The following is a 27,969-nucleotide window of genomic DNA, read 5'->3' as shown; positions in this document are numbered from 1 at the left end:
CATTTTATTAAACTACATTTGATTTTTAGTTACTTCGCAGATTACATACTGCATCAGAGTCAATGTAGCACAGTTTGGAATTAGTTTATCAGCAATCAGATAAAATAAAAATAAAAAGATTTTGATAATAAAAAAACTGAGTATCTGATCCGATAATCGGCCAGGCAGATAATTGTTCGAGCCATCGTGTACAGTAGGTAACCTTTACTTGTACTTTTGATACTTAAGTACATTTATTGCCACACAATTACTTTTGGTACTTTTGGTAAGTTCATATAACAAAAGAATCTTTAAGACTTTTACTCTAGTACTGTTCGTATGGATGACTTTCACTTTTACCAAAGTAATGTTTAGCACGATTTCTTCTACTCAAGTATGACATTTTGGTATTTTTTTTACAACACTGGACTCAATGCAGGATTATAAACAAGACAAGAAAAATACATTTTAAAAAGATAGAAACTACTTTGGTCTTTATTTTGGTCTGAGATGGAAAACAAAAAATGTTCTTGTGGTTACTTTCACCATAAATTATACAGTCACCATCATAATGTTTCCATTACAGATGAAATAAATCAAAATATACAGCTTGGTTTCAGAAAATTGCAAAAACACGTGCATAATATTACTTATTTCATAGTAGCATATTGAGGCAAAAAAGAAAACAGTCTTGAATCTTTTAAAATAATGAATTGCACAAAACATCACCCAACTGAAGATAACTTGATTCAAAGAAAACAAAATTGTGGAAAATGTTTAGAAAAATGAAATTTTTCTTTGAAACACCACAAAAATCTAACTGCAAATAACTGGACTTTGTGTGTGTGTGTGTGTGTGTGCGTGTGTGTGTGTGTGTGTGTGTGTGTGTGTGTGTGTAATAGATAATATCAGGGCTTTTTTTTTTTTTTTTTAATCAATACTGCTGCACAATAATATTCTATAGTAGTACCATAAAATCACTTCCAAAATAATTAATGTATATTAAAATGCCTTTGCAGCATGAAATATACAAAATACATGAATCAAATATTTTAAATAATGATAGCACCATCATACCGGCTTGTATAAGAGGCATCCTCACTTTTTTTGTTATTGTACATTCACAGTGAACGTTAGACTGTACAATTATCTCCTTATCTGTTGTTTCTGGAATGTTATTTCCACAACAAGCCGCCCAGTCAGGCCTCAGACGTTACAGCCAGTTTGTTCCAAATTGACTTATGGATAAACAAATAATGAAATAAAGCCTAATGTTCAAGTTTGAATAAGCAGACATGCCAACTGTGTCTTGTCACCCTGTAACACTGACTCATCATGACCTCACATCCCAGCAATAAATACAACTTTCCATGGTTTAAACCAGGCTACAATGGCTCTGAAATGCACCGTTTTCATCATTCTCATATCACGATTCCTGAACAAATAACCCCATTATCTTATTTACATTTTTTTCAAGTTAAGAGAGCAAAATAATCAGCAGGTTGATAAAATAATTAAAACCATTATCTGAAATTGTGGAAATCCCAACAATCAGCTACACACCTGAAAAGAAATGTCTGCAAGAGCAGCCAAGTTTGGGAGGTGGCTGAATAAGTCACTTAACACAGAACAGCAGTATCATCCAGAGCACACTCCTGTTGAGACTTCAGTCATTTGAAATGAGCTCTGATGCTGCATCTGTACTCGATGGGGGTAGTTTGTCGCCCCTTGACTTCTACAGCACCAGGATATCTCCACTGCAGCGCTCACAGCAGTTAAAAGTGATGTTCTCATAGCGGGTGTAAGGGTGAAACCTGCCGATGCTCTTCTTATTATTGAGGAAGTTTGAGGGGGTGGAGTCACTGAGTGGAGGGTCTGCCTTGTTTTCTGAACAGGAAATTGGATCTAAAATCTTCAGCACCTAAGATAGAAAACAGAGAACATATTTTTAAACTCTGGATTTTATTTTTTCAAACAACAGAGAAATTGTCAGACTTGCACAGATATAGAGTTCGTACCTTCTCAGCCATCTTCTCGGCCGGTGTGCTGCAGAACTGCTCAGTTGCTGCATTGCTGCTCTTCACCACACTGCTGTTGGTAGCAGTGGTGTTGCCCAGCAGGTGGGAGTTGATGGCGTCTGCTAGCTTGCGATTGGCTGCTGCCAGCTCTCCGGTGCTGAGGGGCTGTGCACTGGGGTAGTACGTCTGCTGTCTGCCCCACTGCAGAGACACCAGGAGCTGCTCCAAAGATCTGGCAACAGAAAAGCAGCAACATCAGCACAGAATCTGTTAACATCATCATCTTTATGAACAAAATACTGCAGACCTTTTGAAGGGCCATTATCTTTGGCCTTTTAATTGTACCTGATCGGCTGCCAACAACCACTGGCACATGCGCTGTATTATTTTGAAATGAAGCACTGAAGGTGTGCTTGCATCAGCAAATTGTTTGTCACCGACTCATTCGTGCTTTAGTATCAGTGGCTCAGCTGTAAATGTTGCAGTTTTGTTATGCAGTGAGTTAAGTGTGATAGGGAGCTGGTCAAAATGTATGGGCATATATGTACAGTTAGTAGATATTTCAACAGCTTTTCTTACTGCACATGACAATGGACACCTAGAAGAGAAATCCCTTCCTTTCCTTGCCTCATCTTTAGAACTTTTAAGTTGTGACCCATTACAATAAACACTTTATTTAATTTAGTAATGATGGTTCAGGGGTTATGTTACCTGTGAGTGAGCACCATGTCTCTGGAGAACTCATCTCGCTCTAACAGCAGATCCTGAATGGCTCCTTGTGCCTCTCTGGTCTGTCTCTGCAGAGCTGCTCTGGCATTCGTCAGCTCCTCTGCCATGACTCTGAAAAACAACAATAATGGAAGTGTTTACTCTGCATTACTCTGCACGATAACAGTAATTATGTAATCTTATCAATTCTTATATGCCGAGTAAAACCGATGATGACTGCAGTTGATGCTAAGAGTCCATCAACTTTGTCTATTTCATACCTGCTGGCCAGGAACTTGCTCCTCCAAACGTCACACTGGATGCTCATCCGCTCCAGTTGCTCTGCGGTGTGTGCCAGAATCCGGCCCAGAGCCTCATTCTCCAGAATCAGCTGGTTCTTCTCCCGTGCCAGACGCTCAAAGTGGTACTGAAGGTCATCGCCCACAGATGCCACCAGCAGTTTCTTTAGCTCTCGGTTCACCTGGAACACAGAATATATAAAATTTGACAAATTCCTTTTATATAGCTGAAGACATGCAAAATGACCAATTTCGGCAGTAGCTCAGTCGGTAGAGACTTGGCTTGGGGACCGGAAGGTGGCCGGTTCAAGTCCAGCTACAGACCACAATATGGAAGTGGACTAGTAGCTGAAGAGGTGCCAATTCACTTCCTGGGTTACTGCCAAGGTGCCCTTGAGCAAGGCACCGAAACCCCCATGTGCTCCCCGGCCGCCTGTCACGGCAGCCCACCGCTCCTAGCTTGCAGTGTGTGTACTTACAATGTGTAGCTAGTGTTGGGTTAAATGCAGAGGACTAATTTCGGGTGTGTTTGCATGTAAAAGACAACTGACAAAATAAAGATTCTATTCTATTCTATATTCCCTTAAAAGCACTTCCACACTTAAATACAGTTTAAGACAGATAAACATAAATACAGTGGACTCAATGCTAAGTCCACTCAAAGAAACAAAAGGGAGCATGATTACATTGTATTAACTGTCTGAAGCCAAATTCAAGACAATTTGACAAGGCAAACATTAAATAAACTTGACAAGGCAAAGCCTTGTGTATCCAATATCTAAATAAAATGTACCTGCTTCACTTGGGCCTTACCTCTGTCTGCACACGCAGCTGATTGGAAAGACCTTCCTTATCCTGCAGCAGCCTGCGTTCAGAGTTCTGAAGCTTCTCCAGCTGTCCTCTCCAGTCCTCCACCAGAGGCAGCGGGGGAGAGTGCTGCTCCTCAGACTGTTGCCCAGCCTCCCATTTCCCCTCAACAGGTCCCGCACGGCTGGTTCGGCTAATAGCGGCTCGTGGGACGATGATCCTCACAGCCTCCACCTCTGCACAAGCCTCCCGACTCACTTTGCCCAGGTGAAGAACCCCAAGAGGCTGAGGGGCAGCAGTGGAAGTGGGATGGGTACATTTGGGGCTGTGTTTTGGACTTGCCACCTTCAGGAGGGGAAGTGCAGATGGACCTGGGGGAGGTGTATCTGTGTTGACCTCCAGGACAGCTGGTTGTTTCTTAGTTTCCATGCCATCGCCAGCACCTCGGATAGGCACACTGGCAGAATCTGTAAGAAAAAATGAAGGTTGAATTTACATCTTGTACTTGGAGACGTCCCGAGTGATTCAATTAGAAGCGGCCATGTCTAAATGCAGGTGTGAACATACCTTTAACTTATTTAAGTTTCTCTGACCACACTCAGTAAGCATCTAGTCAACTTTGTATTGCAAGACAAAACAGTTGATTTGCTAATGCCAAACTACACAGGCCAAGACTTCATGGTTTAGCCACCACAATCCCTCTCTAGAGGTGTTTGTGTTTGGACAACAATAAACACTGGAGAAGATTGGATTATATTCCTTTGAGTAAGGTGGGGAAAAACTATAGTTTTGGTACTGGCACCGACTCAGGTCCAGTACCTGAGTGTCGGTGTGTGTATGTGTGTTGGCCCAAGTATAAAACAAAATCAAATAATAATCAAGTAATTACTCAGATGCTTCATGTTCACTTCAAGATATCGTTAAGCAATTGAATGAAACAATCGGGATCAGTCTAAACACAGTATACTCAGTCTAAAAAGACTAACAATGTAAGATGGAGAAGAAGAAATCGGTTTCATGCTTATTTACTTTTACAGAAGTCAAAATATATATAATTTTATAAACAAACAAACAGTATAAAACAAGACTTAACATATGGATTACTACGGTTATGTCTTAAAACAAAAGCCTCTTTGAGTCACAGCTGGCTAAACAGGTTGGAAATGTAAATAACTTCGAGTTTAATTACAACACCACATACCTCTCACAGCGGCAGTCATGGTGGAGGTGGTTTAGGTTGAGAAGGAAGTCTGTAGTTTTGGTGAAACTCAGGTGGCTCTTCGTCCTGCGACAGTAAACAAGAGGGAAAGTACTTTGTTGTTAACGTGTGTAGCATTGTGTGTTTGTGACAGCATCAAAACAACCCGCTAGTCAAAGGTCAGGGTTAACAGCTGAGGAGCTGATAACGTTACAAGATAACGGTAGCTAGCTGATAAGCTAACTTGCTAACGTTAGCTGTTTGCCGAGCAGTAAAGGGAAGTTTAACAACACAAGTCACTGTGACATTAACGCAACCACTATAGGTTTTATCTAAAAGGAAAGACACTTCCCAGTATAACTTATCATATCCTATGTTTCACTCTGGGATTTAGACAAAGGTTTAAATGACACACCGGTAAACAATGGATCCAGCCTCCACGGTTAATTCGGAGCCACAAGCTGTTTATTCTGTCACCGGACACAGTTGGCCTCTGGCGACCGAAAGTGTGCATAGTTTTGCCCTGAGTAGGCGTTACAGGCATAACTTCCTGTCGGGAAACCGCTCCTGTCTTGGAAAATAGGGAGTTCAGTGTTCGACTTAATGCACAGATAAATACCCCAAATAATTCTTCTAACCTTTCTCCTCACAATGTCTCGTATTAACTTGAATATGTCTATTTTGTCGAACTAGTCGAGTGAAACAAGAAAGCCTGACAGTCGTTACCCGTGGAAATAAACCCCCATGAAGAATAACTGTCAGTTCCGTTCCCGCCCCACTAAACTGATCTCCGGTCAGTTGGTGTGTTATTCCAGCGTAAATCGTTTAAAAGCAACTAAATGTGAAACCGATTAGAGATCAGAAAACGGATGCTGCCTGAAGCCGATGGTGTAACAACTAAATATGAGTCAATCTGAATGAAGCGGAACCTTTATGCGTAGTGATTATGTGCTCCACGGACAAAAAATAGCGTTACAACAAACGTTGAAAAGTACCGCTATGGTGCTGTTCGTAGTTTTTCCACTCCACTGGTTTCGGAGTTGATACAAGAAAAGGCTCAAATTATTTAAACACAGTTAACTTGTTGTCGGGTCTTTTAGTTCTTCAGGGTGAGTTCTGGACTTAAGTTATCATGGGAGTGCACGGACTGTGGAGGCTGTTGGAGAGCACAGGGAAACCCATCAACCCCGAGACTCTGGAGGGGAAGATTCTTGCTGTTGGTATCCTGAATCAGTAGTGATTTATTTATCTATCTGTCTATCATTTATCATCTTTCTTTCCCATCCATGTCAGAGATATAAATGTAGCCGATTGTCTTTCTGCTAAGCCATTGCATTAACCTTAACCAGTCACCTCCAGACATCAGTATATGGCTGAACCAGGCAGTGAAGGGGGTGCGGGACCGTGAAGGCAACAGTGTCCGGAACGCCCACCTCCTCACTCTCTTCCACCGCATCTGTAAGCTGCTCTTCTTCCGCATCAGGCCAGTGTTTGTGTTTGATGGGGAGGCACCACTGCTGAAGAGACAGACTCTGGTACGTCCAGATCCACATCTGATTATCTGATTTTGAATACTTCTTCTATATTCTGTTGTTGGACATGGCTTTCGCTCTCATGCAGGCTCTGAGGAGGCAGAGGAAAGAGGAGTTGAGCCGGGAGTCTAAACAGACCAATGAGAAACTCCTCAAGACTTTCCTGAAGAGACAAGCTATCAAAGCTGCACTTGGAGACCGCAGGTAAGGTGCAGACAAAGAAAACACAACACCTGTCCTTTGTCTCCCTCTCTACCTATAGATCATTGGAGTCATTATAATCTCGGTGGTTTTATCTTGAAGGTGACCTATTATGCTTTTTCATTTTTTTCCCTTTCCTTCAGTGTTTTGTGTATGTTCTTGTGCATGTAAGAAATCTTAAAAGTTCAAATGGTCAACGTCTGCACCAAAAGAAGTTCCTCTCTCCCACAGAAAACACTGCTCCTGAAACGCCTCCTCAGTAGTCCTGTCTTTAATTCCATGACTTTGTGACATCACACTATGTCAACATGTCACACATTTGCATAATTAATGCCTATTGGCTAGTTTGGCAGGTATTCAGTGATTTAGCACAGCTGCTCTGTTGTTAGCAGTGCTGGGTCAGACATGTGTGAGATGACCAATCGTAGCAGACTGGGGATTCGGGAGGGTGGGGCTTAAAGAGACAGGAGCTAAAACAAAGCATTTAAGACAGAGGGGGAATAGTATGAGACAGTATGAGAAAACTGATGTGTTTTTGAGCATTAAAGCATGTAAACCTATTCTAGTAGTAACCCTTTTAAGTCTCCTTTAAGTATCTCTCTTGTTTCCTGCCACAGTAAGGATCCTCTCCCCAGCCTCTCCAGTGTGAGGAGAGATGAGGTGGATGACATGTATGTTCTACCAGCCCTGCCAGCTGCAGAGGTGAAGGAAAAAAGCAGGTCAGAGGCCCGGGAAAGGTTTCTGTTTGCTAGTTATTGTCGGTAAAGTGTTGAGTAATTCAGTCAGAATATTTACAGTTTTACATCCATTGTTTGTTAAACTGGGCTGGAAAGCATCTCATCCATGCTCAATGAAGACAAAACCTGACACTCCAAGCTTTGTTTTTATGGCTCCCTTTGCATCTCAAATAACTAAAATAAAGTTTTCTTTCATCAGTGCCAAGTTAAAAAATAACTGTGCCTTGTTTTATATATTTATTTCAGCTGTAATACTGTTAGTATAATCGTTTTAATGTGTTTTGTTCTTGCAGTTCAGAGGAGGAGGAGGAGGAAGAAAAAGAGTGCGAGGAGATGGTTGACAATAATCACATGTATCAGGTAAACACCACCAAATAACATAACATCAAAGCTTGTCTGGTTCTGGCTGTATTACAACAATATGATACAATTTTCTCTTAAACTTAAGGGAGAGTTGTACGGACAACCCAACTCAGTGGACATCAATTCTGAGGAGTTCGCCAGCCTGCCTCCTGAAATGAAACACGAGATACTCAAGGACATGAAGGAGTTTTCCAAAAGACGCCGGACCATGTACCACAAACCTCCAGAGGTACTGTTTCCCTCTCATTCACACTCACACACTCGCCTGATTCCTCCTCTCCAACACAGACTCCTCTTCGTTCCCTCTTAGCATTCAGGGGACTTTTCCCAGTACCAGTTGGCTGGCCTGCTGCAGAGGAACCATTTGAACCAGCGCCTGGAGGGGGTGGAGAAAGAGATGAGCCAGCGGAACGCCGGCGGTGCGTCACAGCTCTACGAACAGGACGGAGAGCAGCAGAGTCACAGCGTGGAGTCGCACCGACTGGTTTCAGAAGACCATTCCCACTATATACTAATTAAAGGTATGTACATCCATGATGATATGTGTCATAGTATTTTATTCAGTATTAATTATGTACATTGTGTTACATTTCTGCACCAAAATCCTGCACACTGAACCTTTAAGAGGGTTTCATTACTAAAAGAGACTTATTTCAACATGACTCTAAAAATGCAAACTTGTCTCTGTGTTTATATTTAAAACACCACTCTACTTTTCCTACGTAGGCTCCAAAAAGAAGGAGACTGCCCCTGAGAGCCAACCTGCAGCTGCACCCTGGTCAGGGGGCTTCCTGTCAGGCAACAAAAGAAGAGCAGTGGGCAGACCTGAGCCCCTGTGGCGACCTATTTGTGAGGAAGAGGAGGAAGTACAGAGTCCCTCCTCAGAAGACTCTAAACCCTGTGTCTCAAAACTGTCTCAAGGAGACACGTCACCACCCTCGCCTCGCACGCTCAAGGCAATTCAGGCTGCAATGAGTGACAGCTCGGATGAGGAGAAGGTGGACCAGGATACGAACAGTGGTGGTATGTCTCCACGCACCCTGCTGGCAATCCAGCAAGCTCTCGCTGAGGAGGAGGATGGTGCTGCTGAGACTCGGATCACGCGCTCACCCACCAAACTGCAGGCGAAAATTCATCATCATGCACCGCAAGTGGTTATCAGCAGCTCAGAGGAAGAGCCAGAACCTGATCATGTGAACTCTTTACCTAATAATGAAAAGGCAGATTTTAAGGGGGACCCAATAGGCCAAAGTTTACATGTGAGAGATAGTTTGTTAGTTAGTAGTTCTGAAGATGAGACGGAGGAAATGATTGGACAGAGAAATAAAGCGCTTCACTCTGCCGCGCTGCAACAACCTCACGAGAGAGGGACGAAGTCAGAAGAGGAGACAAAGAAAGGACAGTTGACTGGAGAACTGGAGAGAAGAGAATCAGAGCACGAATTGAACACAAAGAACAGAGATCTGGTTCAACCACAGATATGTGGAAAACCTCTCAGTGCTGAGACTGAAATTCATCCTGTGCTGTTAGAACAGAGCAGTAAAAAGTCCATTGAAGCTGTAGAGAAGAGGAATGGAGAAGTTGTGAAGGGCAGTGAAGAGAGCGAGTCAGAAGGTACAGTAATAGCCGATTTAAGATCACATGCATTCATTATTTCTTCAGTCAGTACATATTAACAAAAGTGCTTTGTTGTGTGTTTTCCCAGAGAGCTTTATTGAGGTGTCAGAAGAAGAATCTAAAGAGGATGACGAAGATGATTCAGATGAGGTCCATGAAGACAAAACCAAAAAAGAAGAAACACCGGAGGAAAGTTCAGCAGAGGCTCCCAGCAGTCCGGCTGCTGATTCGAAATTAGAGGAAGAAGAGGTTAAAAAGAGCCAGATTGAAGAGAAAGAGCTGAAGGAGAGAACAGAGACAGAATCCACTCCAGCGATCAATGAATGGGAACACTTTGATGCGGTAAATATTGTTTACATACACAAGAAGAAGTTTCTACTTTCATGCTTATTTTAACTGTTTTAGAGGGTCAGCTGGTGACTTCTGGTGGTAAATCAAAAAACATGTCCAGACATATAGTCTATTTTTTGTTTTGTTTTGTTTTTTAATGCTGTTAGTGCCACAAATTCCATCCACTTTTTATTGAGTTCAATCAGAGGCAGAAGTCTCAGGGACAGACATCTCAAAGCCTTGATAAGTAATACCACTAGCCACAGTTTTTTTCTGACTTGGATGAATTCACTCCATAAAATTGGTAATTCTACTTTAGTACGGCAAAAAAACTGTCAAGGTATTTTATACGCCACTTCAGTTTTGAGGCAGATGTCGATGTTTGAGTTTAAAATGATAAATATGATGTTAACAATCATCATTTCCCCTTAGAAAATTGTTTTATTTCCGTACTGCAATTATTTGTTACTTGCTTAGTTCAACATGTACACAGATATATCTGCTGTAAGCTAATATCAGCCCAGCCAATTTATCAATCTAGCTCTAGTTTTTATGTCACCTAGGTGGCTTTCTTCCACTACACATAGAAACACACCTCACAGGACTTGAAACATACATATAAAACAAGAATTCACCATGTAGTTTTGATTTACCTCTTACCTTAACATGGGGCAGCAGCATGAAAAGTAGAAATGCACATGTTTTTTTGATGACATGTTTGAACTGGTCTGCAGGACTTAAGGCTGAGCTGTCCAGCAGTTTGAAGTGTATAAGCGAGGTCTGATACAGTGACTGTGTGCATGTTGTGCTGCAGGATGAGCTGGAGGCTCTGGAGAGCTCCCTGCAGGCAGAGCAGAGCAGCCTGAGGGAGCTGAAGCAGCAGCAGGAGAGGATGGCGAACACCGTCACTGGACAGATGTACCTGGAGAGCCAGGTGAATGAAAGACACCATGAAATCACATCAACACATGAACCAAACAGGCATACAGTATCACCCTCACATCTTTTCTTAAGAGAATAGTTGTAACTGGACCCTTAAGTGTCAACACAGAGAAGGTGTTATACCGACTGGGGTTTACATTACTTTGTGGTGCCTCTGCCAACATTTCCATAGCCACACAGTCAGTATCAACTCACTCGCACAATTTAATGTCTTGAATGTCAGGCTGTCAGCTTTTTTCGTCCCTCATAAAATCACCACCTAATGTAAAACCTCTAAGTGCCTGATCTTAATTAGTCCCACTGGCTGTTTTGATAATGCTTTTAAAGAGCGAAGGTAGTTCTCAGATGACTACAGATGCTTGATTGAGATAAAAGAGTTACAAGCCAAAACTAATTTAAAATGTTGGCAAATACTGCCGTTAAGAAGCCAAACACAGCACATAATGGCAGTATAACCCTGACGTGCGTATATTGCCTTCTTTTCTAAGTGATCACTGTTTTCATCTTTGATATCAGGAGCTGCTGCAGCTGTTTGGCGTGCCGTTCCTGGTGGCACCGATGGAGGCTGAGGCTCAGTGTGCAGCACTCGACCGCGCCGACCACACTCACGGGACCATCACAGACGACTCAGACGTGTGGCTGTTTGGAGGGAGACACGTCTACAAGAACTTCTTCAGCCAGAACAAATATGTTGAACATTTCCAGTACAGTGACCTGCAGAACCAACTGGGTCAGTAGTCGCCACCTTCAGTGTGTGTGTTTAAATATTTGGTCGTTACAAAGTATTTAATATCTTGTTAGGTGTTCATTAATAGACTAAGTTAATATTGACAAACAGGGAAAAAGCCTTCTCCGTGTTGATTCATGATGCCAAAAATGAGCAAAATGTTTTGTTGTCATATTTTTTGCCAGAATCCTTACTGTGGCAAGTATCTACATTTTCAATTTTTTTTTTCATTCTTCACTTTTCTTTTTCATTCTTTCAATTTGAGGTTCATATAAAAATGCCCTAGGTCATAGTTTGAAGGAGAAACAAGGATAATTGTTTTCCATGAAACTTGCAGATACCCTGACATTCATTATGTGCATGTGGCAGGTTTATTCAGGGACTCTTTTCATCATTTGCAGCTGCCAGGGTACTGCAGGTGAAGTTGTTATCAGCTATTTTCTGGCTAAAATACGAGTGAGGTGTTGAAATTATATAAAGATTAAGCATTACCGAGCTAATCTGATGAGTTCATATTGCACATATCAGAGACAGCTGTATGTGTTGGCGATGATTAATGGGCTGTCAGCAAACTGACCTGACAGAATGCTGATGGCTTTACTTCTCTCACTCTTTCTACCTTGTTTATTCCATTTTCTCAGGTCTGGACAGGACTAAACTGATAAACCTGGCTTACCTGCTGGGAAGTGACTACACAGAGGGCGTGCCAGGGGTTGGATATGTGACTGGCATGGAGATACTGAATGAGTTTCCAGGGCCGGGCTTGGAGCCTCTCACACAGCTCAGGTGTGTGTGTGTGTGTGTGTGTGTGTGTGTGTGTGTGTGTGTGTGTGTGTGTGTGTGTGTGAGTGAGAGAGAGAAAAAGATGGTTTCTGTGGTTTAGTTTTTCTGACAACATTAACATTTTCGTCTGGCAGCTTGCGGTTAAATGAATTTTTTTCTCTCTCTTTTCCACTAAATGTCCATCTTTACATCTTTAAGACTTAGTCCCTCCAGTCTCTCTGGACTGTGAGTGTCAAATTCTGGACAAGTGTGTGAATAAACTCATTGTTAAAGCCAATTTATTCAACATTTAATAATATTTTTCAAAGTTGTAAATGAATTGAGGGTTTATATTTGCCTCTGTATTATCTCAATTGAATAAATGTCAACTCAGTATATAACTTCAAATCCTTTCATAATGTTTATTACTTTTTTTTGATGATTACTGTTTGTAAAGGCTCATTATCACCTGGTCATTGTTTCTTCCCTCTAGTCAATGGTGGTCAGAGGTTCAGGAGAAAAAGCGTCTGGTGGCTGATCCTCGGGACTCGAAGGTTAAGAAGAAACTGCGGGACCTAAAACTGCATCCTGGGTTCCCAAACCCTGCGGTTGCAAAGGCTTACCTGCAACCTGCTGTGGACCAGTCAGACAGCTCCTTCAGCTGGGGACGCCCACAACTCGACATGATCAAAGAATATCCTTTCTGTGTGTCTGCACGTGTGTTTGTGTGTGCATGTTTATGAATGTATGAAGTTTCCTTAACCAGTCTTTTACATTCTGTCTGAATCGTTTTGGCTGGACCAGTCGGAAGACAGAGGAGACTCTTCAGCCTGTCATCAAGCAGCTCAACACCCAGCAGGTAACTGATAATCCTCAACCCGTCACTCCCAACCAGGGTGTGTGGAAAGCTCAACTAATTAACTCAACATTAAGACTTGATTTGCTGTAGCTACGTATTTGCGTTAATGAGGAGAAACTGCCAAATCGTCTCTTCATTCCAGTGTCCTGTAAGCACACTTTCTAGAATCCCTGTCTTTTTATTCACACTCGCACTTTCTTTAATGTCTCCAGTCTGATTGTGAGTCAGTAATGGAGGAAATAAAACCACTTTGTAGTCTAACAACATGTATACCCTGTCTCTCTCTGTTTTGGGTTAGACTCAGCTGCGGATTGACTCATTCTTCCGCATGGAGCAACAGGAAAAGCAGGCGATTCGCAGCCAGCGACTCCGCCGAGCAGTCACCTGCATGAAGAGAAAGGAGAGGGAAGGAGGAGAGGAGGAAGAGGAGGACAGTGAGGAGGAAATCCCATCCCCATCCAAATCTAAGAGAGGGAAAGCAGCAAGCAAGAGTCCAAAGAAAGGAGGAGAAGGAGAGAGAGAAGGGGAGAGGTCTGCAGCACGAGGAGGGTTTCTAGGGTCGGAGGTAGTTGTTGAACCTCCTCTCACACCTCTGAAGGATGTGAGCAGCACCAGCCAAGAGGTCCACTCAGTAAAGATTCCTCAATCTACTAAGAATGCACCTCAGAGGGCCAGGGGGAGCAGCAGCAGCTCAGGTGAGGACAGTGATGGTGGTGGTGAAATTGCTATGGTTACAGCCCGATCCGTTTTCGAAGGCAGCCGACGAGGCCGCGGAGCGAAAAGCACAAGAGGGAGAGGAAGCATGAGAGGCAAAAGAGGAGGGAAGAAGCTGTGAGGGAAAACTGAACTTCAAATATAATCAATTCTATAAGCTATGGTGATATGAAGCGGGAAACATGCTACTATTATATCATGATATGATATTTAAATGCGAAATGTGTAAATTAATCATGAACCGTAACAGCAATGAAATGAGTTTTTTCTGTATGTATGTATTTTGTACCTGTACCAGGATGTTAATATTTTGCATAAAACTTTTGAGGGACATGTATTTTGAAGTCATTATTTTCCACAGTACAGGTCAGTTTGGCTCAGATTTGTTCATTTGTTTTGCTGATGTGTTAAATGTGAGACTGAGACAGCTGCAACTCCACATGCACCACACGTCCCTTAAATTTCCTCCAGGTTGTATTTCAGTCGCCTTCTGCTGCTGCATACACACCACTCATCTTCCCTCTGCCTTGAATACAAAAATAAAATTTTTGGTTTCTGAATTAATCTGACATTTTACGTGAGGAAATACATTTTTTTTAGCAAAACAAGCTGGAGAGAGCATCCGTTTGCCTCACGTAATGTTTAAAATACATATTAGCTGAGAATTGAAAGCACTAATTGTTTATTTCTTACGAAGGGCAGTATTGCCAGAAGTCAAAGACAGCACAACCTCACTGAAGGACTTCGAGGCTCACAAACCATCTACACTCCTACATGGTGATTTCCATGTCTTGGGTCATCTATACGTCATCTATTAGCAAGTGTTACACTACCCAGTATGTTGTGTTAAGTACCTTTGGGGGGAACCCTAACCCTAACCCACATCTTTGTTATTTTGAAAAAACTATATACAACCCTAACTCTGATTAACTTAAAAAAACTGTATGAAACTATTTGTCAGAAAGTCAAATACAAACAAAACTCCAGCACGCTCAGATAATTCATCTTCTAATTTACAGAATAAATACTGGAGGAAAAAATTAACAAAACATTTTGTGTCTTGGGTTAAATTTTAAGGGGCCGTTCATTAGATATGGTCAAAATAAACTAATATTTTCAACAGAGTGTGCAGAAACAACAGTGTTGACGTTATGTCAACGACGTCTATGTATTTTGTTGCTGAGATGTCTACTGAAGTTTAACTGCCAGCTGCCCCCGGCCGTCCTGCCAAGTAATACCACTTTGTACCACAAGAGGCGATAGTCTGATAGCCCCTGTGTGTTGAGCGGGAAGATGTTAAAAAACTAACTGTAAATCACCTCCGTACTGTATCCCCCTGCGATCTGTCTGAGGCTGTGGTCAGTCGAGTCTGGTGTCTGGCTGTATCCAGGTGGATTAGTGTCAGCTTTTAAGGTCACTTAGCTCCACAGCTAACTGAGCTACATGCTGCAGTATAGTGAGCAGTAGGTGGTTATGCTGCCCCCTATAGTTTTGGAGCTACTTTTGAATTCTGGTCTTTTCTTACAAACTACACCTTTAAAGTCACATGAAATATTCACAAATATGCAAGTCTTTGAATTACTATTACTAATTACTAAATGAGTCTAAAATAAACTTGATACAGTTCAGAAGAAGATGAACAGCAGCCTGGGGAATGACGTATAGCCATCCATCTTGGCACTTCAGCTCCAGTTCAGTAGTGGGACAGAGCAGCTGCTGCTGTCAGTCAGTTTTACTGCAGAGAGATTCAAGCATGCCCAGGAGAGAGTTTGAAATGTGTGGTGGAGCTGAAGGTTGGGTTGGGGTGGCTGGACAAGAAGTTGGGAAACACTTTATTTGGGTGTAACTTAAAACTGCAGAAGGTGGCAGCCTGCAAAAAAATCTGGATCCAGATTGACCCAATACAAAGGACCATAAACCGAGAACAGCTGTTGGCTGCAACTGTATAGACTTTCTTTCAAGGGTGCGCTTGCCCTCCTGCTTGGACTCCTACAAACACTGAGACTCAACAGTCCAAGGCCATGGAGGACTCCAGCACCAAAGAAGAAGGTAAGAATTTGAAGTAATACAAAAACTGAAAAGATTTTTCTCTCTGATTTTAGTGCCACTAATTATGTACTTACTGTATTTAAGGTTTTTGTTAGTTTGTTTTAGTTTTTTTCTGGAAAAAATGCTGTCTTAAAAATCATACTATGCATGCAAAGATAGATTTAAATCTCATAAAACCTGCTAAGTGTGAGAGCTTGTGAGACATGAGGCTGTGTGCTGATATATTTATTCCCTGCAAACGACTGCATCTCTGCTTAATAGCAAATACAGCACAGATATTTACACACACACACACACACACACTGTGAGAGAGACACAGAGAGAGAGAGAGAAGCTATAAATTGAGCCTGACCCCCTTCAACCTTTGCACTGTGGCCCTGAGGGCTCCCCTGACCTTTTCTCTAAGCCTTCTGACATAACTGAAGATGTGTCGGATGCTCTGAGTAACAGTTAGCGCTCACACACACATAGCTAGAGTCTGACACACTGGCATGATGTTACAAACAAACACAGCAGGATCAGAGGGGCATTCATGTTATTCATTTATAGAGCAGAGAATCAAATGTTACCTGTAATGTGATATGAAAGAAAAACAACATGATTACTCGTCTGCTTGATAAAAGAAGCACCTACCAGTACTTCTACAATACTACAGCAGTCCTGTTGTCTTACGATGTTGTTGTTGATGTTTTAAGACTGTACCTGGAAGGATCATAAATGGATTGATTCACCCAAATTAAAATTAAAAAACATGTTTTCTTACTGTAGAGCTGCAACGATAGATCGATTAGTTGTCAACTGTAAAATTAATTGTTAACTTTTGATTTTTGAAAATTGATTAATTAATTAAATATGAGAAAATATATTTTTTTTACTCCTTTATGACAGTCAGCTGAATATATTTGGATTGTGAACAAAACAAGACATTTGTGGACGTCATCCTGGACATTCTCTGACATTTTATAGACCGTGCAACTTATCGATTGATTGAGAAAATAATTGGCAGATTAATCGGCAGTGAAAATAATCATGAGCTGCAGCCCCATTTTATTTACTTTCATGCTTGGTGGCAGCCATTGACTCAAGTCAGTTAGTCTCAAGCAAGTCCCAAGTCACTTTTTCACCGGTCCTCATAAAGAGAAAAGATATTAGTACAAATAAGGATATTACTCCCAATCACTTTTAAAGAGTGAAATACTGACAGCCAGACTACAAAAAATAAATTGAAAATCTAGAATGAACACATACAAGTAATTCATCATATCGCAAGTCAAGTCACAAGTCTTTAGCTTCCGTGTCTACGTCGAGTCTCAAGTCATGTATTTTCTGTCAGGTCAAGTTGCAAGTCGCCAAGATACAGATGGTTTCCTTTGAACATGTTTTAAGATATCCATCCATGAGATTACTGTGCGTTGAATGAGATTCCTCTTAATCCAAATAATCCACAACCCCTTCTGTACTGAACTACTGTAGTCCTCATCAAATTCGAAAACAAAACCAACAATTAAGTGTTTTCAGTTAGTTGGTTTTGCATTGAATTTCTACTGTATGTCTGCATGATTAAGTAGTCCTTTCCCATTGCCAAATCACATCATTTTGATGCATGAGCAGTTTCTCTAAATCATAAGTATAGATCCTTTTCACAGCAGACATTATGACTTGTCAAAGCACGAAAAGCACAGATGTGACCAACAACGTTCATCGGTGAGTGAGCATGCACAACACCAGAGCACTGGACCATTAATATTATAAACTCCACCTTTGCTTTGCCTGCTTTGACAAGTCAAAATGTCTGCCGTGAAAAAGGTCTCAAAAGAATTCATTAGCATTTTGTTTAATCTCAAACTGATTTCAGTCACCAATGTGTACTGTATAACAGTTTTTGAGTAAAAACAAGAATTTAGGGTTAAATGTACTGTTATGATGTGTAGAGGAGAGTAACCTTATTCACTGCAGACATTTTACAATGTCATAGCAGAAAAAGCACAGGTCATAACATGAAGTACAGCTCCATACCATTTAAAGCGATTATGTGTGATTATGTCAAAAGTCTATCTTGTGTTGTCTATGTCACACTTTGTATATAAACATGTGATTTTTTTTAATACCCGTCTCTCCTGTGAGTGTCAAAGCAGGTGCTGCTGTGGATGCAGAGCTCGCCAAAGCCATCATGGCTCGGCAGTTCTCACCCTCTCTCATTGGAACGGAGGCCTGGGAGGGATACAAGTTTTCTGATATGGAGATCCGCATCAAAGAGTCCACAGACCTCTACGGCGCTGTACTCTGGCCCTCGGTACGCTCAAATTAATCTATTAATCCCAATCATTATGGTGAGCATTATTCTAAGTCCTGCCTGTGAACTGTAAACTTGTGTCCCCCCCAACAGGCGATGGTGTTGTGTCATTTCCTAGAGACCAACCAAGACAAATACAACCTGATGGACAAAAATGTGATTGAACTGGGAGCTGGAACTGGGCTCGTCACCATCGTATCCAGCCTCTTAGGTACTTTGACTTTAAATCTTAATTATTTTCCCCTCTGATGCTGTTTATATGTCATGTCCTTTAACACTCAGCAGCACTGTCTCTCTCCAGGTGCTAAGGTGACTTCTACTGACCTACCGGATGTGTTGGGGAACCTCCGATACAATGTTATGCGCAACACTAAGGACCGATGCAAGTACATCCCTGCGGTAGGTTTTCATATTTATGTTTCATAATGTCGGGTAGATAACGTAAGAAATATATTCAAATATCCAGCCAAGGTGCTTAGTGTTGACAAAACCATCAGCAATATTATGTAGCATTGTGTTTTTCTTGCTTTTCTTGTTGTATATTTGGCTCATTAACCAAATCTACTACTCTCATTACATGTTTCCAGTGCAGCCAATATCAAAGATTGATATAAAACAACCAGAGAGTATGAAAAAGTGGGAAAACATTTGGAAGTAAGGGAGAAAATATGTTGGCTTCATCCTGAATTCATTCTAACACATCTGTGTTTCTAGGTCACTGAGCTCTTCTGGGGGCAGGAGGTGGAGCAGCGTTTCCCACGTGCCACACACTGTTACGACTACATCCTGGCAGCCGACGTGGTGTACTCCCATCCTTACCTGGACGAGTTGATGGACACCTTTGACTACCTGTGCCAGGAAAACACACAGATCCTGTGGGCCATGCGCTTTCGTCTGGACCCAGAGAACAGCTTTGTGGATCGCTTTCAGCAGCGCTTCCACCTGGAGGAGCTGTACGACCTCCCCAGTCTGAGTATCAAACTGTACCGAGCCTGGAGGAAGGACAGGAGGACTAAAGACCAAGGAGAGGCTGCTGCCTGAACACACACAATAAATATTCACTGGAACTGAAGGGAAATGTTTTTATTTTTTTGTAATGTTACATGTTTACATGGATCTCATCCAACAATGTCTAAAGGTTTAACACAATATCGAGCTGTGACACACATTTTATATTATTTCCAGTATTTACAGGTGTGAACTTTTTTTTATTAGAGACAATTCAGTATAATGCAACACCATTTAACAACACCACAATCTACAAAATGACAACTGACTTCGATCTCCAACAAAAGCGAAACAGTCTAATTTGTTGCTGTTCTGTTGCTTTACATTTCATTTAGATCAACTTTAATAAACTGGCAGCTCCATATGTCTGGATACACTAAAGGATGGTCTTATGCTCGTGTTCTTGGCTGACTATGATGTTTTGGTCCCTTCAGCTCACAGCACCGTCAATCTGGACAAATATGACTTGATTTTTCCAGTGGATTTCTGATGACCTCGTGGATTTTATTTAGGAGCTCCGTTGCTGTGTGACTTTAATGGACAACAAGATCAAGTTTTATTGCTTGTACAAGTGCCAGTTTCAACAAGCACGTATACATGTCAGTATCTCAATAACTTCTGATGGATTGCCTTCAATCTTGCTCAGCGATGGTTCAAGACGAAACCTGATATCGTTGATAACAGTCAGCAGCAGGCACAGCTAAGCTTTAAAGTATAGACATACATTACTCACGCCCTATCTTGTAATGTTAAAGAAAATGACAAAAGGGGGGGTTGGTAACATAAGAAACACAAAGCGACTGACCGGTGATGTCAGTCACCGGTCAGTCGCTTAAAGGATGTCCCATGTGCGGTATTTTTCCATCAGATGTTTCGAGCAAAAAAAAAAAAAGGGTCATAAACACAGAAAACAGTCAAGATTAGACTTAAAAAAAAGTATTTTTATTCTCACTTGCCTCTCTAGGCGTCCGTATGGTATAATTTTGCTTCTTCCTAATACAACACAACAGGTGCTTGGCTTGTGGTCCACTATTAACTTTCAGTTTTGGCCCTCCAAGAGAAAAATATCTGGGCACCCCAGTTCCAGGCCAAACATTACAGCCTCACAGGTTTACTGACATGCCAACTTTTAGTTTTGCTGACCCACTGAACTCTAAGCAAACTCCAGATCATCAAAATACAACTGCCATGATTTTCATCCAGTCAACTTTTTTTTTATTGGTAATCTCACATTACAGTCGGGACAGAAACAGCACAACAATGTTAGAATGGGTTATCATTTTCAAGACTACGTTCATCACCTCTGCACGATATGGCATGCATGAAAAGCCCAGAAATGATTGATTATGATGAATTAAGGTCTTCACTTAATAAAAATCATATAGAGTATAGAAGGAAATATGTATATCCACAATTAAAAGTAGGTCAATTTAATCACATGCATATTGGGCAGTATTTGCAGCTTCAGTAACCACACCAATGTGTCCCACGCAAATTTTGCACATTTTGGAAACTCACCAGCTTGATTATCTTGGATAGAATAAGCTAGAAAGACATTTAATTAACATGACCTATTAAACCCGATATCTAATTTATGATTCTAAATCCTCATGTGGTGGATATGTGTCGTTTGGCTGCAAACACACAGGCGGGATGAAGAGCGGGATTAAAGAGAAACAGCGATCTTAGTTAAGACGATGTGTATCACTGTCAAGACAAACAGATCGTCAACAGCTGAACACTGTCTGCGGCCTTGTGGAGATATTGGCTAACTTGACCAGTCTTTCAACAGCCGCTTGACAACAAACAACCTTTCAATGACAGACAGATGCTGCCTGTCACCAAGCTTAAAAACTCTAATCTTTTAAAACTCTGGCAATGACCTAACCACTGTGCACGCCCCGTTTATGTGTCAAACTATCATGAGGTCCTGGACGGTTTTCAAGTTTTGGGATGTGAGGGGGTTTAGATTGCCGATACCTGAAACTGGGGGGGTGATACGTCATGGTCAAAGGCTGTTTAAATGCAACCATGGGAGGTCCAATCTAGGTTGATATTACAGGAGCCCCCTTCTTTTCTAAGAGGGTAGATATAAGGGGATTGCATGCCAGCCTGATCCTGTTACTGCCCATGTCTGGTGAAGCAATTCAGGCCATTGCAGGAAAAGCAAGCATGTAAGCGCAGCATGAACATGCAATAGACTTTTTGCATCATTTTTATAGAGAGGTTTTTATTTTTAAAATATTTGTTGATAACACACACATTCAAGAGCTTTATATAAAGATGCTTTCCAGACAGACACAAATCATGTATCGGCCTAAAATACTTCTTCATATTATATTCATTCACAGTAGTACCATTTCAGAGAGGCATCGTGGTCCAGAAGCAACTGTGAAATCAATTATCCTTGGCTGTTGGTATCATGACATTCCTGCCGCTCTCTTGCTGTATTTGGCTCTCTCGCCGGGTCATCTTGGTTGGTGTTGATGTTGGTGCACTCTGCCATCGTATCTTGCCTGTGTTTATTTCTCCAGGCACCTTTCTAAAAATACCCTCATGCCCTTGTGATGATGATGATGGGTGTGTCCAACAGGATGCTGAGCCTCTATAACCTCCCAGTCAGAGGTCTCCAGATGCAGTGCGATTTTTCCTGAGATCTTTCACTGGAGAATAAAGCTGCAGCAGGTAGGTCAAAAGTCACAGGTAAACCAAGTTTTTCCTGTTTTACCTGTAGAGAGAATGTTTGATAGTATGTTAGGGTTTGGGTCCCATGTACTGCCAGACTTGTTTTGCCTTATTTCTCTGGCTTGGCTGTTGGGCTGCACTTCTAAAAATTCTAAATATATAGACAAAAATAAATTATGCAAAATATAAAATATCAGAATCTATAGATAAAAAATTGTACAGTATCTTAATTGTATCAAATTTTGTGAATCCTCTTGACAAATACATGAAAGACACAGAAGAAGGATAGCTCAGTTAAGAGAAGAAAGCATGTCAAGAATCATAAAAGGGAGATTTTTTGGTGTACAGGATTTTATATGGATACTTTGACCCCATCCTTTGTGGAGGAAACCAATTACATGAGAAGCGGTGAGGAGGAAGAGGAGGAAGAGGAGAAGGAAGATGGGGATAAAGAACATCAAGAAGAGGAAAAGGGTAGGACGAACTATGCAAGAGTTCATTGTTAAGTCAGACCACAGAGATCTGAGCGTCTGACTTGTGTATCATTCAGATGAACCAGCCGTCCAGAAGCAGAAGAGACAGGCCTGGGCTCCCAGCTTCTTCCTCAGAATAGATAAAGAGATGTACTATTTTGTCGGGCAGAAGATCGTCATAGAAGAGGGTCTTGACTCCTATGCAGGCATGATATGGCCGGGGGTGAGTACCACCTTTGCAACCTCATTTACTTCAATATGACATCTAGCACCTGTGTGCACCATTACATTGTCAGTACTCTATTGTGTTTGGAGGCTCTGTTTACTGATACAATCACAGTGTTACAGTGTCAATTGAGAATAAGGCCTCTAGACTATATTTACAACTCTGCCCGAGGCCTGTCTGAGAAACTTAACAACCACTTATTAATCTACAAAGATACATTTTATATCTCATTATTGCTGCTCTGGTTGGCTCATACTTCTTACATATTTCAAGTGACAGCTGACACAAAAATACACATTTTCCCTCTTACCTGTAGTGCTGTTTATCCATCGAGATTGTTTTGGTGTGAGTGTCGAGTTTTGGAGATATTGTTTACATTTTGATAATAATCTGAATAATTCCCGATATCTCCAAAATTCAGCAACTATAAATAAATAGCAAGACAGTTAAGTGGAAAAATACGTATTCTTGATAATTGTGCCTCAGTGCCGCTTTGGGACTCTAACTCATCTTTATTGCCCTCAGGCAGTGTCTCTCTGTCACTATTTGGACACCCATCGTGAACAGCTGAGTCTCGTCGACAAGGCAGTCCTGGAGATTGGCGCAGGAACAGGCCTCGTGTCTGTTGTAGCAGCGCTCCTCGGTAAGAAGTTCAAATGAAGTGAACAGAGGCAGGAAAAAAAGCGGGAAAAAGACAAAGACAGGAAGTGTAAAGCAAAACATGACAGAATAAAAGAATAAAAGATATGTAAGTGTAACAGATAGAAGAAATGACAGACATTATCTACATAAGGTTTGTTGATTTTTCCTAATTGTCCTCAGGTGCCTGGGTGACAGCCACAGATCTTCCAGTCGTCCTGAGCAACCTGAGAGTGAACCTGTCCAGAAACACCAGGGGCCGCTGCAGACACACGCCCCAGGTGGCAGCTCTGTCCTGGGGCTACGACCTGGAGAACACCTACCCTACATCTGTGTATCACTACGACTACGTGCTGGCAGCTGATGTGGTCTACCATCACGACTTCCTGGACGAGCTCCTGGTCACCATGAAGCATTTCTGCAAACCAGGAACGACTCTGATCTGGGCCAACAAGGTCAGGTTTGAGACTGATCTGACTTTCACTGAGAACTTTAAAAAGGCTTTTCACACAAGCCTGCTGGCTGAAGACGGAGAGATGAAGATCTTCACGGCAACGTGTAGAGAAGAGGAGGGAGAAGGTGATGTGGGGATAGAAGTCCAAGATCTGCTGAAAGAGGAGGAGGAAGGAAAGAGGGAGGAGGCTGAGGATGAGACGAGCAGAGAAGAGCTTGTGGAGGAAAAACAGGATGAGGTTGAGCTTCAACACGTCAAGAAAGAAGAAAGTGAAGAAAATGATGGTGTAACCGAGGACCCTCATACGTCAGAGTCTGAAAAAGGAGATGAGGAGGAAGAACAAAGCGAGTCTGATGAAGAGGAGGAGATAACCGCCAAAGATGATGATTACGAAGACATCACAGGTGAGGACCATTTGTTCAGTGCATAGACATTGTGATGACAACATATTGTCTGCAGGAGCTCTGTCCATACGGACAGTAATGTCTGTCAGTCGGTCAGTCAGCTTTGGACCAGACTGAAATGTTTCAGCCATAGCTACTTGAAGAACAGTCTATATCAGTACAACTATTGTATGGATTGCCATAAAAGATTGCTCAGACATTCATTGTCCTCAGAGGATGAATCCCATTAACTTGCTGATCCCCTGACTTTACTTCTAGCACCTACAAGAGGTTCATGTTTGGGGTTTTAAGTTCAATATTTCATAATTTTCCATAAAATTTGACATTGATGATCCCCTCTGGATGACTTGTCATCTCATAAATACTTAACTTTTCATATATTGCCATCATCAGGTCAAATTTCACATTGGTTTAAATGACTAAATACAAATAAAAATATCATCTTAAGCTGTACTTTCTGTTTAGTGCTTACTCATTAGCATGTTAGCTAAACTAAGGTGAACATAGTAAACATCATACCTACCAAACATTACGATGTTAGTTTTGTCATTGTAACCATGTTAGCATGCTGACATTAGCATATAACCAAAGCAAAACTCTCTCATAGACAGCTGTTAGCATGACAGTATTTTTGCTAGCATTATCATTGTGACCATGTTAGCATGCTGACCATAAGTACAAAACAACAGTCTCATAGAGCTTTTAGCATGGCAGTAAACTTTTTGTTAGCACTGTCATTGTGACTATGTTAGCATGGTGACATTAGCATTTAGCTTCAAGCAACACTGTCTCAGAGCACATGGCTGTAAACGTTTTTGTCTTGTTTTAAATGTAACAAATTTCATTAATTGTATGTAATATAAAGCATGTGTTGCAGTGAATACATTTAAGTATATCTCAAAATCCGTGCAAGTTAAAACAAAAACTATTTTCATGGCTGGACACCACTAGCCGGAGTTATGACATCCCTCCATCAGCTAGCTATCCACTTCGCATTTGGAGGGTCAGCACGTAAGATAATACATTTGGGAGAAACAAACTTTTAATATGCAGTGTGTTTCATTGCTGTGATATAAAAATAAAACGTTGGCCTGATATTTAATGAATTCTGTCCATCTCAACTTCTATTGATAAGTGAACAAACAGCTTTTGGACTTTAAGGTATCTGGCAAGATTAGTGGCGAGAGTTAAATTTGGGATGTGAGACATGGTAAAACAAGGTGGTGAAGCCAAACTGTGGTGAAGCCAACACTGCCAACACTCTCCTCAGTTAAACCAGAGGGCTGACGTACTCGTCCACTGGTGCTGAGGGTCTGCACTTATAAGGAAGAGAAGCAGGGACTGGTTTTTATCAGTGCAGTGAGGTTATTGAGGTTCACATATTAAACAAAAACGAGTCATACTTTTTCTGTGTATTGTTTCGCCCCTGTTAAAGACAAACAAACACATGTGCAGGAGGACAGAGCACTATCTTGGGCTCCGAGCATCAGCGTCGGCATCGGTAAAGATATCTACCATTACGTAGGGCAGGACATCCTCATTCATGAGTCCATAGACTCATACGGAGCAGTGATGTGGCCAGCAGTGAGTGCCTCTGAAAACATTGAATAAATACAAACATTGCCAGATATAAAAGTAATTGGATCCTGCAGCAACATTAACAAGCCACTGTAAGAGGTCTGTTTGTCTTCGTCCTGCAGGCGTTGGCTCTGTGCTCCTTCCTGGACAACAACAGGCAGAGAGTGAACCTGCAGGGAAAGGAGGTGCTGGAGCTGGGAGCAGGAACTGGACTGGTGACCATTGTGGCCAGTCTGCTGGGTGAGTCGCCTCCAGTTCAATTCAGACAACGTATACATGAGCACAAGCACAAAGTTCACACTCAGGCAAAACTGGCAAACGAGTTGGGAAAAGTCGCCATTATAAAGGATCATATGAGACAGGTTGTTTCTTGCATTTAAAAGCGTAAAAATGGAGCCTGAACACAACATGAAGCCTTAACAAAGGTCTCCAGAATGGTCCTTTAACTGTTACATGGTGAAGAGAGATGTCCTCTTTCTGCCTCCTCAGGAGCTTCAGTCACAGCTACAGACTTACCCGTTGTGTTGAGTAACCTCCGGGCCAACGTGATGAGGAACACCAGGGGCCGCTGCAGACACACGCCCCAGGTGGCAGCTCTGTCCTGGGGCTACGACCTGGAGAACACCTACCCTACATCTGTGTATCACTACGACTACGTGCTGGCAGCTGATGTGGTCTACCATCACGACTTCCTGGACGAGCTCCTGTTCACCATGAAGCATTTCTGCAAACCAGGAACGACTCTGATCTGGGCCAACAAGGTCAGATTTGAGACTGATCTGACTTTCACTGAGAACTTTAAAAAGGCTTTTCACACAAGCCTGCTGGCTGAAGACGGAGAGATGAAGATCTTCACGGCAACGTGTAGAGAGTGAGAGACAGAAACAGGTCCTACTGGCTCCTGGGTGACTGTCATCAGTGTTACTCTTTGAGAAGGCCTCCATCACATGTTTTGCTCCATATCTTAATCCCAGTCATTTAAGTGAGTATCAGCTGGTGGCATCCACTTTTTAGTTTAATCATATTTTGAGCCGATTTAAGCAGCAGTAAGCCTACATTTAATCTAGTAAAGTGATTTAATTTTGTTTGACAGCACAATAGCGCAGCTTTGAGACAAAGTAACCTGCATTACACGTATCTTTTGAAGGTTTCTTGTAATGTTTTGTATATAAATCTGTGAAACATTAGTGGAGAGGAGTGTCAGTTGGCAGGATGGCGTGGTGACAGTTTACACAGCTTCTTTTTCATCTCTAGCATTAGATGTCAACTATTAAATTAATCTCCAACTATTTTGATAATCAATTCATCGGTTTGAGCAGTTTTAAAGGAAGAAAAATGTCAAAATGTTTGATTCCAGCTCCTTAAATGTGAATATTTTCTGGTTTCTTCTTACAAGACGTGAGGATGTCAACAACATATCATAGACTTAACAACTAATTGATTAATCAACAAAGGGTAATATTTCTTACACTTTCACTTATAGAGGATCTGATTATTATTTATTTTTACTTTTACTTTTTTTTAGGTCTGTGCTATATAGAGTGTAAAGGGTAACTCCCCCAATTTTTTGAGGAGTACTACTGCACATGTGAATAAAGTAGCATAAAGCCTTTTGTGGCTCCAGAGGAAGCTGCATGTAATCTGATAGACATCCTCCAGTGATGTCACTCAGTGACTGATTTGCATTGTGGGTAATGTAGGCCAGGTCTTGAAAAGCAGCCCACTGGTCTGGCATTACACTCCTATGAAACTGTTGGATTCATTATGTACAGTTTAAAAACTAATGATCAAAAAACATTCATATTCCTTTTCAAAACCTGGTGCCTCCATTACCCACAATGCAACTTAGCCACTGGGTGACATCACTGTAGGCCACATGCAGCTTTATCTGGATCTACTTTTTTGTTTTTACAAATGCAGTAGTACTGAGAAATGTAAATACACTTTAATGTGTAAAATCGATGAAGTTGCCCTTCACATGAATTATGTGTTTGTGTGGAAGTAAAAAAAATAAACAGTTAGTGGAAAGGACATATTTACAGTCCTTTATTAAAGACCAAATGACAAAAGATTTGTGAGATTTTTAATACTTTGAGGTAATTTTTTTATATTTTAAGGACAAAATAGTCAATTTATTTTGAAAACAGTGTGTCAACATCATTTGTCCAGATTTTTGCTGTTTGATTTGTTTTTTTACATTATGATTGTTTAAAACAGTAAAAAAAAAAAAAAAGTAAAACCCTTCATCTCATGATGCCTTTGTGTACTTTACTTTTAATTTCTAGCCAAGCAATTTCAAATGTATAAGATAATCAAATTACTAAAAAAACTGCTCACTGGCAAGATTTCAAACAAAGTGCGATTTAT

At 41.4% G+C, this 27,969-nt stretch overlaps 5 protein-coding genes across 5 annotated transcripts; 4 read left to right on the top strand and 1 right to left on the bottom strand.

The window, feature by feature from the left end:
- Positions 1-445: 445 nt before the first annotated feature.
- On the bottom strand, positions 446-5,498 carry blzf1 (basic leucine zipper nuclear factor 1). Its single transcript, XM_073465220.1, has 7 exons — positions 5,425-5,498; positions 5,013-5,096; positions 3,818-4,278; positions 2,987-3,186; positions 2,709-2,837; positions 1,998-2,229; positions 446-1,900 (listed from the first exon to the last, which is right to left on the bottom strand). The coding sequence occupies exons 2-7, from the start codon at positions 5,029-5,031 to the stop codon at positions 1,715-1,717; spliced, it is 1,227 nt and encodes a 408-aa protein (XP_073321321.1). The 5' UTR covers positions 5,032-5,096; positions 5,425-5,498; the 3' UTR covers positions 446-1,714.
- Positions 5,499-5,984: 486 nt separating this feature from the next.
- On the top strand, positions 5,985-14,130 carry ercc5 (excision repair cross-complementation group 5). Its single transcript, XM_073465280.1, has 15 exons — positions 5,985-6,229; positions 6,369-6,544; positions 6,630-6,745; positions 7,360-7,461; positions 7,773-7,839; positions 7,928-8,071; positions 8,153-8,363; positions 8,569-9,456; positions 9,548-9,801; positions 10,604-10,723; positions 11,248-11,461; positions 12,100-12,244; positions 12,714-12,916; positions 12,997-13,079; positions 13,378-14,130. Exons 1-15 carry the CDS (start codon positions 6,142-6,144, stop codon positions 13,912-13,914), a joined length of 3,348 nt encoding a protein of 1,115 aa, XP_073321381.1. The 5' UTR covers positions 5,985-6,141; the 3' UTR covers positions 13,915-14,130.
- A 1,681-nt stretch (positions 14,131-15,811) lies between these two features.
- Positions 15,812-19,176, top strand: mettl21e (methyltransferase like 21e). Its single transcript, XM_073465281.1, has 5 exons — positions 15,812-15,842; positions 17,996-18,135; positions 18,229-18,346; positions 18,437-18,534; positions 18,850-19,176. Exons 1-5 carry the CDS (start codon positions 15,815-15,817, stop codon positions 19,174-19,176), a joined length of 711 nt encoding a protein of 236 aa, XP_073321382.1. The 5' UTR covers positions 15,812-15,814.
- Positions 19,177-22,226: 3,050 nt separating this feature from the next.
- On the top strand, positions 22,227-24,244 carry LOC140994271 (protein-lysine methyltransferase METTL21C-like). Its single transcript, XM_073463837.1, has 5 exons — positions 22,227-22,302; positions 22,379-22,524; positions 23,053-23,170; positions 23,350-23,926; positions 24,238-24,244. The coding sequence occupies exons 1-5, from the start codon at positions 22,227-22,229 to the stop codon at positions 24,242-24,244; spliced, it is 924 nt and encodes a 307-aa protein (XP_073319938.1).
- A 739-nt stretch (positions 24,245-24,983) lies between these two features.
- Positions 24,984-26,477, top strand: LOC140994269 (protein-lysine methyltransferase METTL21C-like). Its single transcript, XM_073463836.1, has 4 exons — positions 24,984-25,035; positions 25,460-25,608; positions 25,725-25,842; positions 26,092-26,477. The coding sequence occupies exons 1-4, from the start codon at positions 24,984-24,986 to the stop codon at positions 26,475-26,477; spliced, it is 705 nt and encodes a 234-aa protein (XP_073319937.1).
- The last annotated feature ends 1,492 nt before the right edge of the window (positions 26,478-27,969 follow it).

Source organism: Pagrus major, chromosome 4, assembly GCF_040436345.1.
Source record: "Pagrus major chromosome 4, Pma_NU_1.0".
Taxonomy (NCBI): Eukaryota; Metazoa; Chordata; class Actinopteri; order Spariformes; family Sparidae; genus Pagrus; species Pagrus major.
The sequence above is the reverse complement of the archived record's forward strand: the minus strand, read 5'-3'. Positions and strand labels throughout refer to the sequence as shown.

What these genes read in the sequence shown, in the direction of transcription:
- ercc5 (XM_073465280.1), top strand. Translation starts at nt 6,142, where the DNA reads ATGGGAGTGCACGGACTGTGGAGGCTGTTGGAGAGCACAGGGAAACCC. An exon ending in AATGGGAACACTTTGATGCG is followed by an intron (nt 9,802 to 10,603) that starts GTAAATATTGTT and finishes GTTGTGCTGCAG; the next exon opens with GATGAGCTGGAGGCTCTGGA. An exon ending in TGACCTGCAGAACCAACTGG is followed by an intron (nt 11,462 to 12,099) that starts GTCAGTAGTCGC and finishes CCATTTTCTCAG; the next exon opens with GTCTGGACAGGACTAAACTG.
- mettl21e (XM_073465281.1), top strand. Translation starts at nt 15,815, where the DNA reads ATGGAGGACTCCAGCACCAAAGAAGAAG. An exon ending in GCGCTGTACTCTGGCCCTCG is followed by an intron (nt 18,136 to 18,228) that starts GTACGCTCAAAT and finishes CCCCCCCAACAG; the next exon opens with GCGATGGTGTTGTGTCATTT. An exon ending in GATGCAAGTACATCCCTGCG is followed by an intron (nt 18,535 to 18,849) that starts GTAGGTTTTCAT and finishes CTGTGTTTCTAG; the next exon opens with GTCACTGAGCTCTTCTGGGG.
- LOC140994271 (XM_073463837.1), top strand. Translation starts at nt 22,227, where the DNA reads ATGAGAAGCGGTGAGGAGGAAGAGGAGGAAGAGGAGAAGGAAGATGGG. An exon ending in ACATCAAGAAGAGGAAAAGG is followed by an intron (nt 22,303 to 22,378) that starts GTAGGACGAACT and finishes TGTATCATTCAG; the next exon opens with ATGAACCAGCCGTCCAGAAG. An exon ending in CAGGCATGATATGGCCGGGG is followed by an intron (nt 22,525 to 23,052) that starts GTGAGTACCACC and finishes TATTGCCCTCAG; the next exon opens with GCAGTGTCTCTCTGTCACTA.
- LOC140994269 (XM_073463836.1), top strand. Translation starts at nt 24,984, where the DNA reads ATGACATCCCTCCATCAGCTAGCTATCCACTTCGCATTTGGAGGGTCA. An exon ending in CGCATTTGGAGGGTCAGCAC is followed by an intron (nt 25,036 to 25,459) that starts GTAAGATAATAC and finishes CCCCTGTTAAAG; the next exon opens with ACAAACAAACACATGTGCAG. An exon ending in CATTGTGGCCAGTCTGCTGG is followed by an intron (nt 25,843 to 26,091) that starts GTGAGTCGCCTC and finishes CTGCCTCCTCAG; the next exon opens with GAGCTTCAGTCACAGCTACA.
- blzf1 (XM_073465220.1), bottom strand. An exon ending in AGCTGCGTGTGCAGACAGAG is followed by an intron (nt 3,187 to 3,817) that starts GTAAGGCCCAAG and finishes TCTGTGTTCCAG; the next exon opens with GTGAACCGAGAGCTAAAGAA. An exon ending in CCGAGAAGATGGCTGAGAAG is followed by an intron (nt 1,901 to 1,997) that starts GTACGAACTCTA and finishes TTTCTATCTTAG; the next exon opens with GTGCTGAAGATTTTAGATCC.